Below are 18053 nucleotides of genomic sequence, written 5' to 3'. Positions count from 1 at the left end.
AGGCATTCAACAAAGGTGCGATTAGTCGTTCAGGTCAGAGATGCAGGTTACCAATGCCAAGTGTCTTTGCAGCAGAGACAACCACATACTAAATTAATATGCAAGCAGTATTGTTCAGTCTGATTATTTATTTCCATCTTGCTCCTGCCGGTTTCTTCCAGTCCCATGTGGATTCCTTCACTCACTTCTGATCGCATCTCTCCCAAATGATTGCTATACTTGTAGCTAACCTTTTCCAACCGAAGCTAATATTTTTGACGAGTTGCTCCTTGTTCAGTATTTCTTAATTGTTATTTTTAATAAATTCAAATCCTTGATGTCAGCGTGTTTCATGTTTTTTTAAATATTTTTCTGTGGTGTGTTGAGATTTTCTCTCTCCAACACAAGACACAGATACATGTAGTTTACTGAGCCTCATGCAAAGTTAAATTTTATGTTGATTTTTGTAAGCAGTCTAATTTTAATCTAAACTTGCATCTGACTTCTCACCCTGGTGTCTGTTTTGATGCGTTTAGAAACGTCGCCTACGGTTTCATGCGCTTCAGTTAGTGCAGAAGTGGCTGCAGCTGGTGGACTTGAAGGCTTTTAGGCTTGTAGCAACGACAACCATGACAAATGCCAGGCTAGAATACAGACTTGAGGTTGGAGCTTGGACTAAGACTTTAATTTCATCATACTATAATTATCGCAGTTCCATTTGATGGACCTGGGCTTGTGCATTGACCCGGCATAGTGTTGTGTCTGCTTGCTATGCTGCTGTACTCGCTGTTTGGGTCAGTGAGGTGCTACGTGTCCACCCTAGTCGGGGCCAGGCTTAGTCTCCAGCCATGAGCCGTTATGAGGCCTGACAGTCTGTTTACCTTGGACGCCATTTCCTTGACATTTCTGCATGGTTTGGCGGTGACTACCCGTTGACGGTTGCCGGCTATACTGAATTAGCTCTGCAGCTACAAAGACAGGAAAAAAAAAAAAATAATGGACAAAGAGAGAGACCGAAAATGAGCCAAAAGAGTGAAAGAAACAGAAAGGATTATAAAGTAAAAGCATCTGTGACTTTGACTAAGTGTGGTTTACATTCGTGTTCTCTCCCCTGACATAAACACATAGTGACCCCTTACATTAACCTAAACAAAACAGCACATAAATCCTGGTTGCACTCTGACACAAACCGGAGACTAAAAGGCCAAACACATGCATCAAAGCCGCACAGAGTGGAACAGACAGATTGGGAAATATTGGTTAGTGAATTACAATATAAATGGCTTCTCCTATTGGTTCCTTACTACACCACCCCACTGAATGGGTCCTGTCCTGGTGGGATGTCTTGTATAAACTGCTTCTGGGTAAATATCACATACCATATTAGAACACCCTGACCCGATTCCTTAGAAAAGAGTATAAAGGGAAGTATTCACTTAAAACAACATATTGAGATCCAGAGGTAGCTTTATCCTGCTCCCAATGATCCGACTTCCCTCAGGTTAGACGCAAGAGGAGAATGGATGCGTGGGCATGGACAGAGTCGGCTAACACATTCATGCAGACATACAGACTTTAGGATTATGCACTGATGTATGCACCGTCTCCTTCAAAAGGGGACATCGCAAAGTGGTTTTTGCACACATCAAGGTCTTTCAGGGCTTTCTTGACTTTGAATAGCACCGTTGTGATGAAACAGCCTGTAAAATCATGAGTCAGTATGGATCAAATATCAGCAAAGAGCAGATATTCTGCTTGTGTTACCTTTTCATAGCTGATGGCGTTGCAAGGGATTGAGAAGGATTTACACAACAACTTCATCAGCACGTTATAGGGTTCAAGCACTGATATGTTTCATGTGATAACTGAATAATCAAATCAGTAAATGAGAATAAACATACTCCCCGGAGAGTTTTGTCAGAGGTTCGTGTCAGCCTCAGAGGTTTCTTACTCATCATGGCACCACTCAAGTTGTGCAATCCTGTGCGAGATTAATCCCCACCGTTACTCTAATCTCCCTCTGTAACAGGGTGAGATTAGCGCACTAAAATGATATGGTGGAGCACATTACCACATAAAGATTACTCATCCGCACATTTATAATCCCCTTTGACTTTAAGTAATGTCAAGAGAGCAAATGTGCTGCAGAGTATTAAAGGCAGCCCTACTTTTTAAATGTGGTCTATTTATAGATACAGAGATACCCCCTTTTTTGAGGACAGCTTTGCTTTAGGGTAACCAAAATAAGAAAGGCTTACTTTTGAATAATTAGCCAAATGAGCACTTTGTTGGAGACATTATTTAAAGTAGTTAATGAGCCATAAAGCAAGGCATCTGCTCTCAACTTTCTGGACAAAAACATTTGGTAATAGACCCCGGGAGAAATCTTTGCTTTAATGTATTTATAATAAAATAGAAAACATATGAACTGAAAGCCACAAACTCTGTAATTATAACAACAGGCTGACACAGTAATTGATTGTAATATTCATATGAGACTGTATTTTCAAGAAACAGTTCAGCGTTTTGATAAGATGACTTCATATTTTTGCCGAGATTTAGATGAGGAGATTTATGCTACTCTCATTTTTGTCCATATAGAACCAGAGCTTTTGCCTACCATCTTAAGTCACATGTTGTATCTTGTTTGTCTAACTTGCAAAGAAACAGAAAACATGAAGTTTACAATAAACCATAGCAAAAGTTAGCTGCTCTCCACTTTTAACCCTTGCTAAGTCCCCAGAATCTTTATCTCTTTCCTAACTACAACAAAACAGCACGACTGATACAGTTACTGAGACCAACTAATACCACTCATGTCTGTCCTCAAGTTAAGAACTGGAGATATGACTTGATTAGCTAGCAAAAAGGAACCAGGAGGAACCAGCTTGTCCAAAGTTTTAAAAAAAATGTTGCGTATGTTTGCATCTATGTATTTCAAAAACTGGCATTTGTTTGATTACTTGCTTTTTTTAATGCTTTCTTTTTTTTTTAACTTTCAATAGCAAGCCTAGCAAGTTGTTTCACCCAGTAAGCTAAGCTAGCCCTGGCCTCAGCTGTACTTAAGGCACACACACAAAACACATTTCAGTCTAAAACTTCCCTTAGTTTTTTTTAGACTTGTCTTCAATTCAGATTAACCTGATGATCAGTTTATCACTTAGTAGTGTTTCAATATCACAGAAAACAACAATAATAATGATTACAATTTCCCAGCCCCTGGTGACATCTAAAAAAAAAAAAATGCTTGTTTTGCCTGGCCAACAGTTCAAAATCCAGAGCCATTCAGTTTACAGTTATCTAAGCCGGACAAGAGCTGCAAAAGCAAAAAAGTCATATTTGAGAACCTGTAGCAATAAATGTTTGGTCTTTTTGCACAATTTATACCTTAATCTACTGTATAAACTGCGTGATTCAGTGCTGAGCTACTAAGATATTTAACTAATTAAAAACTGACACAATCAATAGATCAGGTTCTGGTTTTAAAACAAGATGGCAGAGAGAATTTGATATTAGGCCACAATGTTTATTCAGTAGTGTTGTTTCAACTTATAGGTACAATACTGTCAGCTTTTGTAAGACTAAAAAAAAGTTTACCATTACAGTCATCCATGCTCACAGAATGCCAGTCAAGTCGTTTACACCCCTCCTCTGTGTACACACCTGCCACATGCTCACCTTGAGCAAGTTCATTTCCAAATGGTAGGCACTTTGAAGGTTTCAAACATTTGTGAATATACATTTATATATATTTATATATCTTTTCATATACTAATAAGCAATTGGACTCAAAGGTCAGGTCTCTAATAGAGAAAAAAAAAAAAAAAAAAACTAAAAGAGTGAACAAAATAGAGAGGAAACAACATGATGTGGCCATGGTGGAGGGGGTGGGTATGAGAGGAAGTTTGGAGTAGAAATACTGTGAGTCTTTGGGTTTTTAAGTGTAGTTCAGTACCTTAAGTCTAATGACGAGAACAGACACCAGAGATGGGGTAAAGAGAATGAGTGGGAGGAACACGAGGGATGAACATCTTCATGTCGGTGGTGTTGGGAGGTTAGACGATGTGACAGCGTCTACTGTATCTACTTCACCTTACTGTACATCTGAAAAAGGCAACTTCACAAACTCGCCAGACAAAATGTGTGCGTCTCTTCAGAGCAAGTCAATGTAATGTTGAAGAAAAGGAAGTCAAAATAATGTATACACGCATCAGGAAAAAAGGGTAATGCCATCTGTTGGGAAAACATCGTACAACAGTACACAGTGTTATCGTAATTTGATCAAACTTCGAAAGAGGTGTCTGTATGTATAGAAGTACTTATACAAATTAAATATTTATGCATGTGTTTCGTCTTTTCCTGATGTGTGTATACATTATTTTGGGTGACTCTGTACAGTAACTATCGTTGTTGTCACGTGACCGTAACCTATGTTATCATTTTATATAGCTACATGGCTATTTTGCAACAGCCATTTTGTGGCCCTTTCTTCAGTTAAACTTGTTTAGGGGGATGCAAAACGGCACCAAAACAAACACCTTTTTGTAGGTTTTAAACCTAGTACACAACCTCATCTTTCAACAGAATCTCTCCTGAAATGCCTGCTCCGACCAATAAAAAAAACATAAATAGCCCTCAATGCAACTGTCTCGCCAAGACGATTCAGACATATCCTTGCAGCCTTACATATATCAGTCCCTCTGAGAGGAACTGGGTTTCTACAGAGGGGGGCTCTGGTGGCGTTTGCTGCAGAGGTATGTGCTCTGCATGAGGGGACTCGGACCTTGCCTGATGTATTTGTGTCCAAGCACTAGCAGGTCTTCAGCGAGCAGGATTTGGGGCCTAAAGCACCAACACAGGAACACAATAACACCAGGCTAGCCGGGAAGTTCCATACAGCTGAAAAATAAAGTGAGCGGGGCGCTGTTTGGGGGTTGACAACTCGACTGGCCGTGCTCCAATCTGATTAAAAAGAAGGTGGGAGTGAGGGAGGTTACACTAAACAGAGGGAAGAGAAGGGGGGAGGAGATTAAAGGGTGAAAGGGTGCTTGCAGAGTTTGGGTGCTGTCAGTAAACTCAAGGGACGCATCAGGGAGATAGGCGGCTATGGGCCAATAACACCGCAAGCCACGGAGGAGAAACATCACCCCAAAACACTCTACATACACGCAAAGCTGCACAACAGCAGTGGGGAAGCAAAAGCGGTGATTGTGCAATGTGAACAAGAATGCATTTAAATAGAAAAGAAAAAGTTCTGCGAGACATAAAACAGAAGCGAGATTTGTGACTTTTCTCGAGCCCTGACACACTTATCTTTATCTTTTAAAGACCTGGTATGAAAATAAATCGCTGTCGAAAAATAAAAATAAAAGGCTACACCAAGAAGAGAACAAACAAATAAACAAGACATACTGAAACGCTCACGTTTGACCAAAAAAAAGAAACAAACAAAAAAAAAAAAATGATGTGAGAGCAAATAATAAACATTGTAACCTGAAGGGAGAACATTTACATTGACCGTTAACAGCGTTAATATGAAGACCAAAGAGCTTCATCAAAACTACAAAGGCATTTTTTTTAACATCAGAGAAAAGATAAATTAATGTAATACACCTTTAGAGATCAACATCAGACATGCTAGGACAAAATAAAAAGAAAAAATGAAAATAGGATTGATACAGAATAATTATATTCAATTATTTCCACTTTTAAATTTTTTTTCTTTACAAATAACATACTGCTACAGTTAAAAGTAGTCAGCGACTAAAAACAGCTCCTTTGAACCGAAGACAGATGCGATTAGTTTCCTCGCCTTTACAGATCCTGTTTTTATTTTTTCAGCCTTTTCAAATAATACACAAAATGTTTAAATACACTGAGATTTGCCGTAAGATGAGAAATGCTTTTCATTAAAAAAAAAGAAGAAAGAAAAGGTCTTAATTACAATACTCTATGCAAAAGCTTTCCTTTATGCTATTTTTCCTTAATCGACTTGTTTTGTGTGGTGTTTGAACAGGTTTGCTGTTTAATGGACTGCGTTTTCAACAGTCTCTCGAGATTTGTCGTTCTGATGGCGGCAGGGCCGACGTTTATGCATAAAACTCCTTGGTTGGGGCTTTCTGATAGGCCGCCCCTGAGGGTTTCCTCTCTCCCAGGTCATAGCTACCCTCATCCTTCTTCCTCATGCGGTAGACCAGGAGGAGAATGAGGAAGATGGCGAACAGGAAGCCAATCACGCCACCTGCGATAACAGCTGAGGCAGAGACAAGAAGGGAAGATGGCCATCAGTACTCAGAAAGTCAAATCAGTGAGACCTTAAATTTGTCCTCAAGGAAGCACTTTTTGGACCCAGTGGCTCCTCACAGCTGACGACCAACTGTGGCTTCTTTTCCAGTCAATGCCAACCCATAGCTAAAGCTAATTTTAGTAACACTATTAGCTAACATTTCAATACTAATGCAACTCTCCAGGAAAATTCTCAAAGTGAAATGTGGAGAAACCAAGTGGCAAGCATCACAGCTGAAGCTTGAAATCAATGCAGTTACTTCACGTCAATGGGAAAATCCGCAGTTTGGCTCAAGAGATAAAAAGTCAATCATTTTCCTTCTAACGTGTTCTGTTGGTGAATTTAAATGCTGCTGTTATCCATTTAGAGAATATTTAGGCTCTGGTCTTTGATTGGTACACAGAGCCGTGTTGTCCCAAGTGTGGCTGATTCGACACGGTCTGCATTCCAATCTGTGACTGTGGACTGGGGCTTAATAGGAAGAAATTGATGGTATTGGTCCCAGTGCTTAACAGTTGGGTGAATAAATCCAATGGCGACAAACAAATAACAACCAGTCCAGCATGGCTTGAACCAAATCCTATTTCTGTTCTTGAACTGGCGGCTGAATCTCATTGCAAGACTTAAATATTGACTGTGACACAGACCAACAGCCAGTCAAATTGTCCTTCATTACTGATGAGTTCTCCTGGTTAAATGATTATTAAAAAGTTCACTTTTAGCAATCGAGCAGGATCAAGTGTGTGTGTTTTTTTTTTTTTTTTTAGCTTAAAACACGTGAAATCCTGCACTTGCACTATAATGCAACGCCATAGCATTGTTCATTGGACCCTTCCAGGCCTGAGTGTCATGTTACAGAGGACATAATAACATATCACAGTCCTGCATGGATATCTCCCAGAGTTAAAGGTCTATTCATAAAATTTGCCAAGACGAGAATGTTTAAAATAGAATCTTTTAATTTTAAACATTCTTTCTGTTGCAGATTTTATGAGTAGATCTTTAAGTCTGGGAGATATCCATGCAGGACCGTTATACGTAGATTAACCTTTCCGTAAAGGACACATCATAGACCAATAGGCCAAGAGTGGTGCAACATCTAGGGAATTCTGAATTAAATCCACTCAGGCTGTATTAAAAAAAATACCCCCCCCCAAACCAGCTTTGACCCCAACTCTCCTTACTAATGCTCCTAACTTGCCACATGGGTTCATTTCACTCTCCCTCCCAATTACGCCTCTGGTTTCTCTAAAGCTTCCTAATCTGTTTAAGGTCTCTCCTGGTGCTACAGCCTTCCCTCTGCTCCACTTTAGGTTTCCACATGATGACCGGCCTCACAGCCCCATGGGTAAAGATCATGGCACGCACCCAGCTGCTGAGCTCCAAGAAGCAATGCAGAGCAAATAGATGAAAATTACATTATGGGCAATTATTTTTATAGAAGTCACACGGGAGATGAAGAGTAATGGTTATAATCTAGAAGAAGGGTAAAGAGAACAAGGTAGAGAGGGCAAGAAAGGAGAGACGAGTGGACCAGTCCCACGTATAGGATACATATTTACATTTTCATAGATTTTTTTAAGGCCTTATCCAAAGACTTTTTAGGAGCAATACTGTTTTTTTATGTTTTTTATTTCCCCATCACAATCAATCAACAACAATATGCAAAAGCTGAAATGAGACAATCAAAAGGAGAGAGGCGCGAACTGGGTTGTTGTCTAACTGAGACTGTCCTGATTTGTCTTTTTTGATGTTGTTTCTGTCTTTTGCCAACACCAGATGGATATCACAACAAAGTAAAAATGAGGTGCCAATCAATGTTTGTCTCACACATACAGGGATGGAGAGATGGCAGTGAGATTATTTCCTTTCCAGCCTCTTTCATGTATTCAAAGTAAGCAGCACACACACTTGAAACACTCACAATGCTGTGAACTCCACAAGGTCCCACAGAGGGACGTAGACAGAGTTTATTAAAAGTAATTATATTGAGAAGTCATTGACACATTGGGGAAAATATGTCAGAGATTTCCAAGACTGTTTACCAGAAATATGCCGACATGTTGTATCGTAAATGAATTTGAGAAAGGCAAACTAAATGAACACCATAAACAAATAATTTATTGGTGGACGATCACTGACAAGAATGGGCTGAGATATTAAAGGAACAGTTCCACATTTTTGGAGGTGTACTTTCTTGTAAGAGACAGTTAGCTTAGCTTAGTTTAGCTTACTGTGAAGACTGGAAATAGCAAGCCTGGCTCTGTTCAAAGGTGACAATATCCACCCAGCAGCACATCTAAAGCTCAGTCACTAACATGTTATACCTCAGGTGTTTAATTTGCACGTAAACCAAAGTGTTTACAAGTTGTGCTTTTACAGGAGTTTATGCGCTGGATAACCAAATGCAGTCCTTCCTTCATGCCAGCAAAGCTGCTATACGACCCAACCAAAGTCCAAATATATAAACACAAACTAGTCAAATTAATAATGTATCTCTATGTATTTTAATTTCCCAAAGAAAATGAGGGCTCATTATGACACATACCTGCCAACACCTCTGTCCTCTGGAAGAGGTTTTCAGTGCGGACCTCAACGGCCTCCTGGGGTGAGCCGGGAGCACTAGTCGTACTAGTCATCTGGTTCCTCTGCAGGTCCTCTGTAACTGGCACTGGTGCCTGCATGAGGGGAAGGTGGGAGTGGGAAGAGGCATGAGGGGGAGAAGGAAAAAGGAAGAAATACATTTAAGGGTGAGTTACTGATAGCTTGACTTCCACATTGTGTCCTCTAATATTCCTTATCTGAGTGTTGAGAGGCCTTGAGTTCATTTGAGCATTCTGCTATTATGTCTAAATTTGATGAAGGTGATTGAAGATTGCTCTGACTTCATAGTTAATGCAATAACAGTCGCGATGGGTATCAATCTTTTCAGTTAACTCTCAGCAGTGAAGTTAATAACTGTATTTCCATACATTTTTAACTATTCCTTTAAGAAAAAAAAGTGAGGATTTCACTGGTCAAGTTAACAAGAAGGTCTTGTCAAAGTACGAGAAAAGGGAGCAAAATTCAGCCTGGTCAGTAAACCTTGTAGAGGCAGGCCAGAATAGAAAGGAACAAGACCAGATTGTCCAAACTGATTATTGCAAGGCTAAAAATAAAAAAAAAAATGTAGGAAGTGAAGACAGAGCCAGTGACCCCAAGCTTTTTCTTAGAGTCTAGGAAAAGAAGCAAAGTATCTGGAATGGATCTGGGCCTGTGCTTTTACCAATAACCCTAGAGGGGTGCAAAGGACCAAAATGGAACTCAGCCAGTGTATTTGGCTAAGGAGTGACAGAAGCAAGAGGGTAAAAATGGAATACGGCCAGGTAGGCTTGGCTTAGGGGGCTGAGACCTTGACAGCTAATCCCAAACAGATGTAGTATCTAGTACAGTATGGTAAGACTGAAGCACAGAAGTGAGATCTGGGATGGTTCCAGAATATGTGATTATGTCCGAGAGAGATGTAATCCCCCATAATTTGCAATGGAGCAAAAACATTGAGAATTGACGTGAGCACTTGATCTTTATCCTGAAAGCAACCTCACGGCTCCTGGTATTACAGGGGATTTGATGACATACTGGATCAGCTAAAGACATAGTGAGGCACTGTGTTGCCGCCATGATTTTAAATGATTTTAAATGATTTTAGGGTTGCGCAATGTCCTGATATAAGATACCTTGTTACTCTGAAGAACATGACAGGAGTTTGAGACTGTAAAAAATGTTAATATATATGATATCTTAATAGACAATAGAGAGTTAGAGAAAGATTGAGATGATACGTTTAGCTTAGCTTAGCACAAAGACTGGAAGCGGGGGAACACAGCTAGCCTGGCTCTGTCCAAATGTAAAGAAAGAAAGAAAGAAAGTGACATATTTTGTCATTGGAGGGAACTCACTCCAACGAAATTCGTCCTCTGCATTTAACCCACCCAAGTGACGTGCACACACACAACAAACCCGGGGCAGTGGGCGACCGCGTGCAGCGCCCGGGGAGCAGTGGGGGTTAGGTACCTTGCTCAAGGGTACCTCAGCCATGGACACCGGTACGGGGAATCGAACCAGCGACCCACCGGTTCGAGAAACTGACCTACCAGCACATTTAAAGCTCACTAATTAACATTATATAACAACTTAGCATTAACATTAGATCTTGGCCAGGCACAGTGACTTCCTGGAATCTCCAATGGCTACCTGGCAAGTCACGGCAGAGTATTGTTACCTTTGGACAGAGTCTGGCTAGGGGTTATCCCTGGCTTTGAGCTTTTATGCTAAGCTAAGCTAACTATCTCTGAATCAGATCACCTTTAACAAACAAAAGATGTGTTCACCTTCTCATTAAATTTAGGGATCAAGGATCAAGGTCAAGGAAATCAAGTTAGTCTACTTCCATATTTCCCATGTCAAACTATCTTATCTATATCACAGCTTTTTATTAGTACTTCTTACTAAAGCCTGACCAATAAATCCTTCTTACCTCTGTTCTGAGTGGTTTCCTGGGTGTGCTGTCCCGGGCCCTTTCTCTGATCGTGGCTGTTTCCACTCTGGGGGTGAAATCTTTGGTGGAGTCCTGGGTGGGTTCTGCTGCATTGGGCTTGATATAAACCATACTGACAGTCACCGTTTCCTCCATTGTGTCTTCACCTCCACCTGGGAGTAAGAGAGCAACAGGTTAATAATGTCTCTCCAATAAAAGGACCGCATGCAAAATGTTTGCTCAATAAATCTTATATTACAGTAATTATGGTACAATCCATCACCGAATGTGAACATGCAGTCAAAAAAAAATGTGAAAATGATATTAGTATGTGCATGTACGTGCTGTATGGACATGCATGTTATGAATATTTTATGTCCACAGTCATACAGTTTGACTTACTTTCCACTCTGTGGCCTTAATTGTAATGTATTATTTACAGTTTGAATCTCCGATTGAATACAGACTGGCAGAGCAGAGTAATAGGGTGTGTATACGATATTGGAAGGACTATTGATCACACTCGTTTCCTTTCACCTAGCATGACCTTCTCTTACTGCAGTTACACAACTCTCTCAAAGAGAAGAGTTTCTTTTTGACAAAGGAATGAGTGTTGTAAAGAGTGCTTAAAGCAAGTAGACTTGAAGAGCTAATAAAAAAAAAAAGACATGTAAAATTTGCACACTTGCCCGCAGCGGTCTGGGTGACAAGGCAATCTCAATTGAAATTGAGGGAAAGAAAGAGAAAGGCGGGAGAAAGAAAGAGCAGACAAGAGAGGAAGAGAAAGGAGAGCGATAAAGAGAGAGGAGGCAGAAAGTGATGGCACGATTTGTGCTGGTGAAATATGGAAAAAACTTTGTGATCATTAAAGGTAAGTGCAGCAGACTTTAAAATGAATGTCATCACGCCTCTGGGTGATGCGGAGCGTGTGTGTGTGTCTGTGTGTGTGAGTGTGAGTGGTCTTTACCCGAGCCATGTGCCTTACCTGAGCCAGACCCTGAGTTAAAGTCATCATCATCTTCAGGGTAGTAACCTCCTGAGCCTGGGTCATCGAGGTACAAGTCGTCAGCTTGAGAGGAAGTCTTGGCTGCTTCTGCTATCTGCACAACAACAAGACATCAAGGTGTCTGTGATTAATGCTTGTTCTGTCACACATCTATTTATAGAAGTCCATCTGAAAGTTACACATAACAGCATCAACTGTTTCTGCAAAACCCACATTGACTGCTTCAGTATTCAACCACTGACAGCCAAATAAGAATCAGACTAGACGAATGGCTAAAGTTTTATATTCGCTCTTGAATAATTAATCACAACCTCTTTGTTTTGACATCAGCACTTTAGCGGGTGATTATTTCTTTAATTGGCAAACATAAAATCCTCTTGGGGAGCAATTCAAAGCTCACATCATTAGTACATTTTAAATATCACTAATCTTTGCTTAACTTGCCATTTTGAGACTATGATGTGCTGTCAAGACAGTCCACATAACAATCTGTCTCTTCTATTGCTATAAATTAAGAATGCAGACAGTCTTAAGCTGAGTGTACGCCTGAGAGCTGGTGAGTATCAACAGACCACCCTGTGTTTTACTAAGAGCTTCTTGGGAAACAAGACTAAGAAACACTGATGCTAACATGATGATGTTTAGCGGATGTAACGTTTTGGCTCTTAGAGATACACCAAAGTTCAACAGGTTAAGAGACTAAAGTTATTACAGTTCATCTTGAAGAGGGCAGTACAAAAGTGTAATCCGTTCAGTAGTTTCACTTAAAACCAAAAAACGTCAACTTGCTAGTAGCGCTTAAAGTACAAGTCAAGGGCTCATGTACTTCGTTACACCATGTAGGAAACATGAATAAACTGTACAAAAACCGAGTCAATTCAGACGAGATTTCAACACAGCCCATCCTATAGCTGTTAACAACTGACCAAGTCATGTTGGGAACCATGTCAATATGAAACTTAATGGTTCCATCCGATGGCTGCTGAGATATTTCAGTGTGGACAAAGGCTGTGGACAAACCCTCAGGTCAACACTGCCATCGGAGCCACACTGTTAAGAGCGTCTTGCCTCGCTTTATGACGTAAATGAAGCACAGTGGCACACAGGTTACTATGCAGCTCCTCCGACAGCTTCGTCGTCTAGACGACAAGCCCGAGTGGTGGGAATGTTTGTGTTCCGGCTTAACAGAGCGATTGGCTGAAAAGAGCTCAGTATAACAGGGCCTGTTTGTTTAAAATGCGCCTCCTCACGTGGCCTGTAAATACTGAGAGCCGAGATAAGAAAATGGAGTTTTCTCTTCAAGTTGCTTGCAGAGGCTGATGTACGTTGGATACTGATATAGCTGTGTGTGTATGGTACAAGCAATTATTTATGAGTTGTGTTGAGTGTGTGTGACTGGAATGGCTATAAACGCACCCATGGTAATGTCCATTCAACTCCTATTCAACAATCTGGTCAGTTTCTATACTGATAGTCGTCCTTTAGAAAGAAAAAAAAAACAGAATACAAAAGGGAGAACCCACAGTATATCACCCTTGTGCATGTGTGTCGATTGCACCCATTCAACCAGGATGTTGTGCTGATAAACTTGAGGCTGAATGAAGCTGGATTGGAGGGAATAATCAATTGGCTTGGCAGGAAATAAGTGTCTTTTTGTAAACGGCAAACAAGAGTTGTGTGAGAAAGAAAACGGGAAAAAGGAGTGTTAACTACTCCTCATTCTTTGTCAGGACAGGGTTTGCAGGGCTGCAAGTATATTTTTATTACATATGGTTGTGTATTTTACAACATTTAACTTATGTTCAAGTGTGCCTTCTGTGCTTCCCTCTATTAAAATTCCCATCATAATTTTCCAGATATCAACATCCTTCATGTTTTTTAAGCAGTCTAAAACCCAAATATACTCTATTTACAGATATCAAACACATAAAAGCAGCTTGTTTTTGTTTGATAAATGACTTCAATGATCAACTAATTATCTGAGTTGTTGCAGATTAATTTTCTGTCCAATTACCCAATGAACCAACAAATCATTTTAGCGCTAAAAGCAAGGACGGAGAACAGAGAAAATGTCTTCTTTCAGTTATGTGCCTGCCGCATCTCAGCGTTTCCAATTATTCTGACATGAGGGTGTTCAGCAGCGCTTTTAAGTCATTGTATATGCATATGTGTGTTTGTGTGGCGTCGTGAAAGAGAGGCCTGGCACTCTCCATAACAAAGAAGCAGGGAGTACACACAGCTTTACGACACAGCGAAAGAGGGGATGGGGGAGAAAGACAGAGGCGAGATGAAACAGAACAATACGTATCTCCATCTCTCCTCTCTCAGATGCCTCTGACTTTCAGAAGAAAAGGCCTTTCACCGCTGAGCTGCCTGATCAAAGACAGAATTTGTTCAAAGCAACTTTATCTTAACCTTTCTTGCCTTATTCTCCCCCAGTCACCCACCCCCCCCCGGCTCCTCCCCCCTCCAGCGCAGCAGCCTTCAAACCAATTCATCGGCCCATGCGGTCCGCAGGTCTTTATCCATTGGTGGTATTAGCACAATGAACCAAAAGGAGGAAGGCCACAGATCAATGGTGACAAAGGGCACTAATGAGATAGGGGCCACACACACATGCATGCATGAGTAGACATGTTTTACAAATGTATGCAGGCATTCATTGATCCATTGATTATACATACGCACACACATTAGTGTGAGCAATTGAGCATAAAACATGACACCCCACAGACATGCATGGAAACGTCTGAAGGAATGCACGAAGAGCTTAAGTATTAAGCCTGATGCTTTAACTCCCCTCGGGCCTATTAAACATACATTTCAAAAGGTATTACAACTACAACAAACACTTTCACTTGACTTGTTAAATGAATAAATGGATGAAATGTATGCATAGTGATGAACAAGTGATTATTTTCTCGATTAATACATCAGGTTGATCACCTGATGTATAGAACATTAGCAAACATTACAAGCCCCCATATTCCAAATTAGTCTCTTAAAATAGATAGATAAATAGATAGATAGACTAGACCCAGGCTGGAAATTACAAAAATGCTGTTTTGCTCAGCCTACTGATAAGAACCAAAATATATCCAGTTTCTAATCACAGCTGAGGAAGTAAAACTGAAAATATTCACATGATAGAAGCTGTAACTGATTTTTGTCATTTTTGTTTGGAAAAGATGGTTTATTAATCAAATAGTTTCTTATTAATTAGCTCATCTGGAAGTCTCTTTTTGCTTTTGATACAAAGTAAATTTGAAAAAAATATAATAATAATAATAATCTCTGCAAGAAAACAAAAGGACTGTCAGAGGTGGGCATTGAAATTGAAAAAATCTGAAATAATATTTTAAAATAGTTCTAGTTGGGAAGCGTCAGGCGAGCTGTTGTTTTCATTTAACAATAACAATATGGCCGAATCAAACCAAGACTTGTGCTTCCTTTCACTGAGGTACACCAGTGTGCTGAAGCCCGTTTCATTGCGACTTGCAGGTAACACAAGTCTGCCGACTCCTCTGTAATCTTCATGTTTCAACAGTTTGAACCAAGTGTTCATGGATTAGTGTGGTTGAACTGTACAAGCGACTCAAATCACCACCAAATCATTACAGATCTGAGAGGAGGAAATGGTGTTTCTGGACTCGATAAGCCACACTGACCGTATCTGACTCAAAAGAACACGCACAAACTAGCCCGCATGTGTACACAATATAAACTTGATAAAGCAGACTTTCTCTATCACACACACTCACACACACACACACACAGACACACACACACACACACACAGACACAGCAGTCCTGATAAACTTTGCTCTCTTTATCATTCAAGTGACATTTGCAGTTAGTCTCTTGCTTTCTGCGCTTATCGCAGAGCCTGAGCTGAACCAGACATCAGTACGCAGACAAGTAAAGCACACTGGACACTGAAAACCAGTTAGCTGACAGACGCAGCCTTGCAGAAGTTCCTCACAATGGTAATGGCAATTATTTGAAAAAGCCCTGCAGTGTTGTTTGAAAAATAGATTCAGGACAGGAAGAACTTGTAAGAATGGATCCAGTTGGAAATATCTAATTTAGCACCTTATCATTTTCATTTTGACTGTGAGTGTTAGGTGCCCCATAATGGAGAACAGTCTCTGAATGAGATCCATTACTTAGTCCCACTGACTCATTACTCTTTAGAAACCAAAACGGTGCTCTTTTCCTCACTGTCCGTGTACTAATTCACTAAATGTGATATAAAGTTTTACGAACCTGTGAAAATAAATACTGTGAGACTTGCAGTAATTTATGATTGAATCTTAAGGTATCAAACCATTTTTATAGCAGCAAGTAATCATTGTAGATCTTGCAGTGAAAAGATCCTCAAAAAGCCTTCTGAAGGCTTGCTGTATACAGCAGCTGAGGAGGATAAGCTGTACTTTATATCTGAATGTCATTATCAGTAATAATCCACAGTAACTGTTCATAACTCGGTGAAATCTTTGGTGATATTTGCTGGTGTTTGTCTCCGTGTCAAATCGTTTGAAGAGTGGTCAAGGCTCACACTACTTCTCTATGACAACCGTCATCAAATACATGAAGATTTTTTTTGAGAATTACACGTGTCAAAGACACACGCAGTCGTGTTCAGTCCTGCTTTGACAAGTAAGATTTCTCACGTTCAAGCCGCACGTCTCGCAGTGGGCTAAAAAAAGGACCACGCTTCAGAAAGAAGAGGCAAACAACTTCTGAGTAACAGTCCGCAGAGTGCAGTGTGGTGTGGATTGGCATGTCAGCTTTGTGAGTAACAACACAACAAGAAATGGTAAGAAAGATGGCCAAGAGTGACAGACCCACATACATATAACATATCATTATCCATCACGATCAGGATGACACTACTTCACTTTGTATTGAAAATGTTGTATTTCTACTGCTCAATCAACAGTCGTCCCAATGAAAAAGAAACTGATTATCACCGTGACAACATCCACAGTTATAACCTCCTGTTACAGAGTATCAGAAGCAGCTGTGCAATGTTTAAGGGTCCAATAAACACTCAGACTGGATCTATTAACAAAATGGACTTTCTGAATCTCTTTCTCTTGCTCACACACACACACACACACACAAAGACAGCCTCATTTGGACATCTCAGCAAGCAGGTTCTTCATGGTCTGACTGAGCTTGGAGGCAGTGAAATGGAAAGCAACCGAGAGACCGACAAGGAGAGCAAACGCAAGCAAGAAGGCGGCTGAGCTGCCATAATGAGCCAATAGCTAGCGATGGTATGCCGTCTATAAGCTGTGAGAAGAGCTGCCGTTACTGCCGTCTCTGCCTGGTAATGAACTAATAAGCCAGCGGGATGGCAGCCTCGACATCGTCTGTATGTCCAGCTGTCTTTGTCTCCCTGTCACTCCGTCTGTTTGACCTGTAAACCCGGAGAGTACGTGAAGAGCTGAGGATGAAGACTGGACAAGACACAGATGACAGAGAAGAGGAAGAGAGGGAGGAGACTGAGGAGAGGAGATGAGAGAGAGAGAGAGAGAGATAATGGGGATGGACAAAAACGAGGGTGGGGGGGGGTATAACCTCCTCTACTGCAGACAGTCCTGTAGGCTACAGGATGCTCTGCTAAAAGCCTGTCAAAAATCACCATATCCTTGCCTGGCAGGCTGAAATGCACTGTGTCTGTATGTGCTTACAGGGAATGTGTGTCTCCCTCCTTTCTATAAGAGATGGATGGAGGGGAGACACGTATGGAAGGAAAATGGAGTCATTCGAACTAACCCTGAGCTCCTGACTTCCTGCTGTTGACACACCGCTCTCACTTCTAACACAACAAATATTAGCTCAACTCCAAGTCAGACCAGGGGAAATGGTGTTCCTCAAAGGAATGCACACACACACACACACACACACATCTGAACATCTGCGTGACCATGAAAGCACTCACAGCGCACACACACACACACACACACAAACTCTTATCCAGTTCCCACATCTCAAAGGCGTGAATTGAATACGCAGACGCACATCATAACACCGACTTCAGAGAGAGGGGGAAAAGGTGGGGGGGGGGGGGGGGGACAAGTGCACGGGGGCTGGCAGACAGACAGCGCCTCAGATCCTCCTCCACTGGTCTGCTCCTCTGTCTGGTTCTTAACTGTTTCCTCAAGTCTACATCAGAATTGCAAAGAGCTTGGACAACAGTGAAAAGCAACATCCTTCTCTCCAGCCTACATTCTCTACGTTTGATAGGAATATCTGCA

General features: G+C 40.9%; 1 protein-coding gene and 1 long non-coding RNA gene across 2 annotated transcripts in view; one reads left to right on the top strand and one right to left on the bottom strand.

Moving 5' to 3' along the window:
* Nucleotides 1-3489: 3489 nt before the first annotated feature.
* sdc2 (syndecan 2) overlaps nt 3490-18053 on the bottom strand; it is a 40707-nt gene continuing 26143 nt past the window's right edge. Inside the window, exons 2-5 of the mRNA XM_046417333.1 lie at nt 11767-11881; nt 10782-10954; nt 8814-8943; nt 3490-6232 (exon numbers count right to left, since the gene is read on the bottom strand). Coding sequence (XP_046273289.1) covers nt 6069-6232; nt 8814-8943; nt 10782-10954; nt 11767-11881 — 582 coding nt within the window. The 3' untranslated portion in view covers nt 3490-6068. The remainder of the gene's footprint in view (nt 6233-8813; nt 8944-10781; nt 10955-11766; nt 11882-18053) is intronic.
* LOC124074417 lies at nt 8721-11486 on the top strand. Its single transcript, XR_006845848.1, has 2 exons — nt 8721-9015; nt 10653-11486. It is a non-coding gene; the product is annotated as an uncharacterized LOC124074417 (long non-coding RNA).

Source organism: Scatophagus argus, chromosome 17 (assembly GCF_020382885.2).
Source record: "Scatophagus argus isolate fScaArg1 chromosome 17, fScaArg1.pri, whole genome shotgun sequence".
NCBI classification, from domain to species: Eukaryota; Metazoa; Chordata; class Actinopteri; family Scatophagidae; genus Scatophagus; species Scatophagus argus.
Note: the sequence above shows the minus strand (reverse complement) of the source record. Positions and strands in the feature narration are given on the sequence as shown.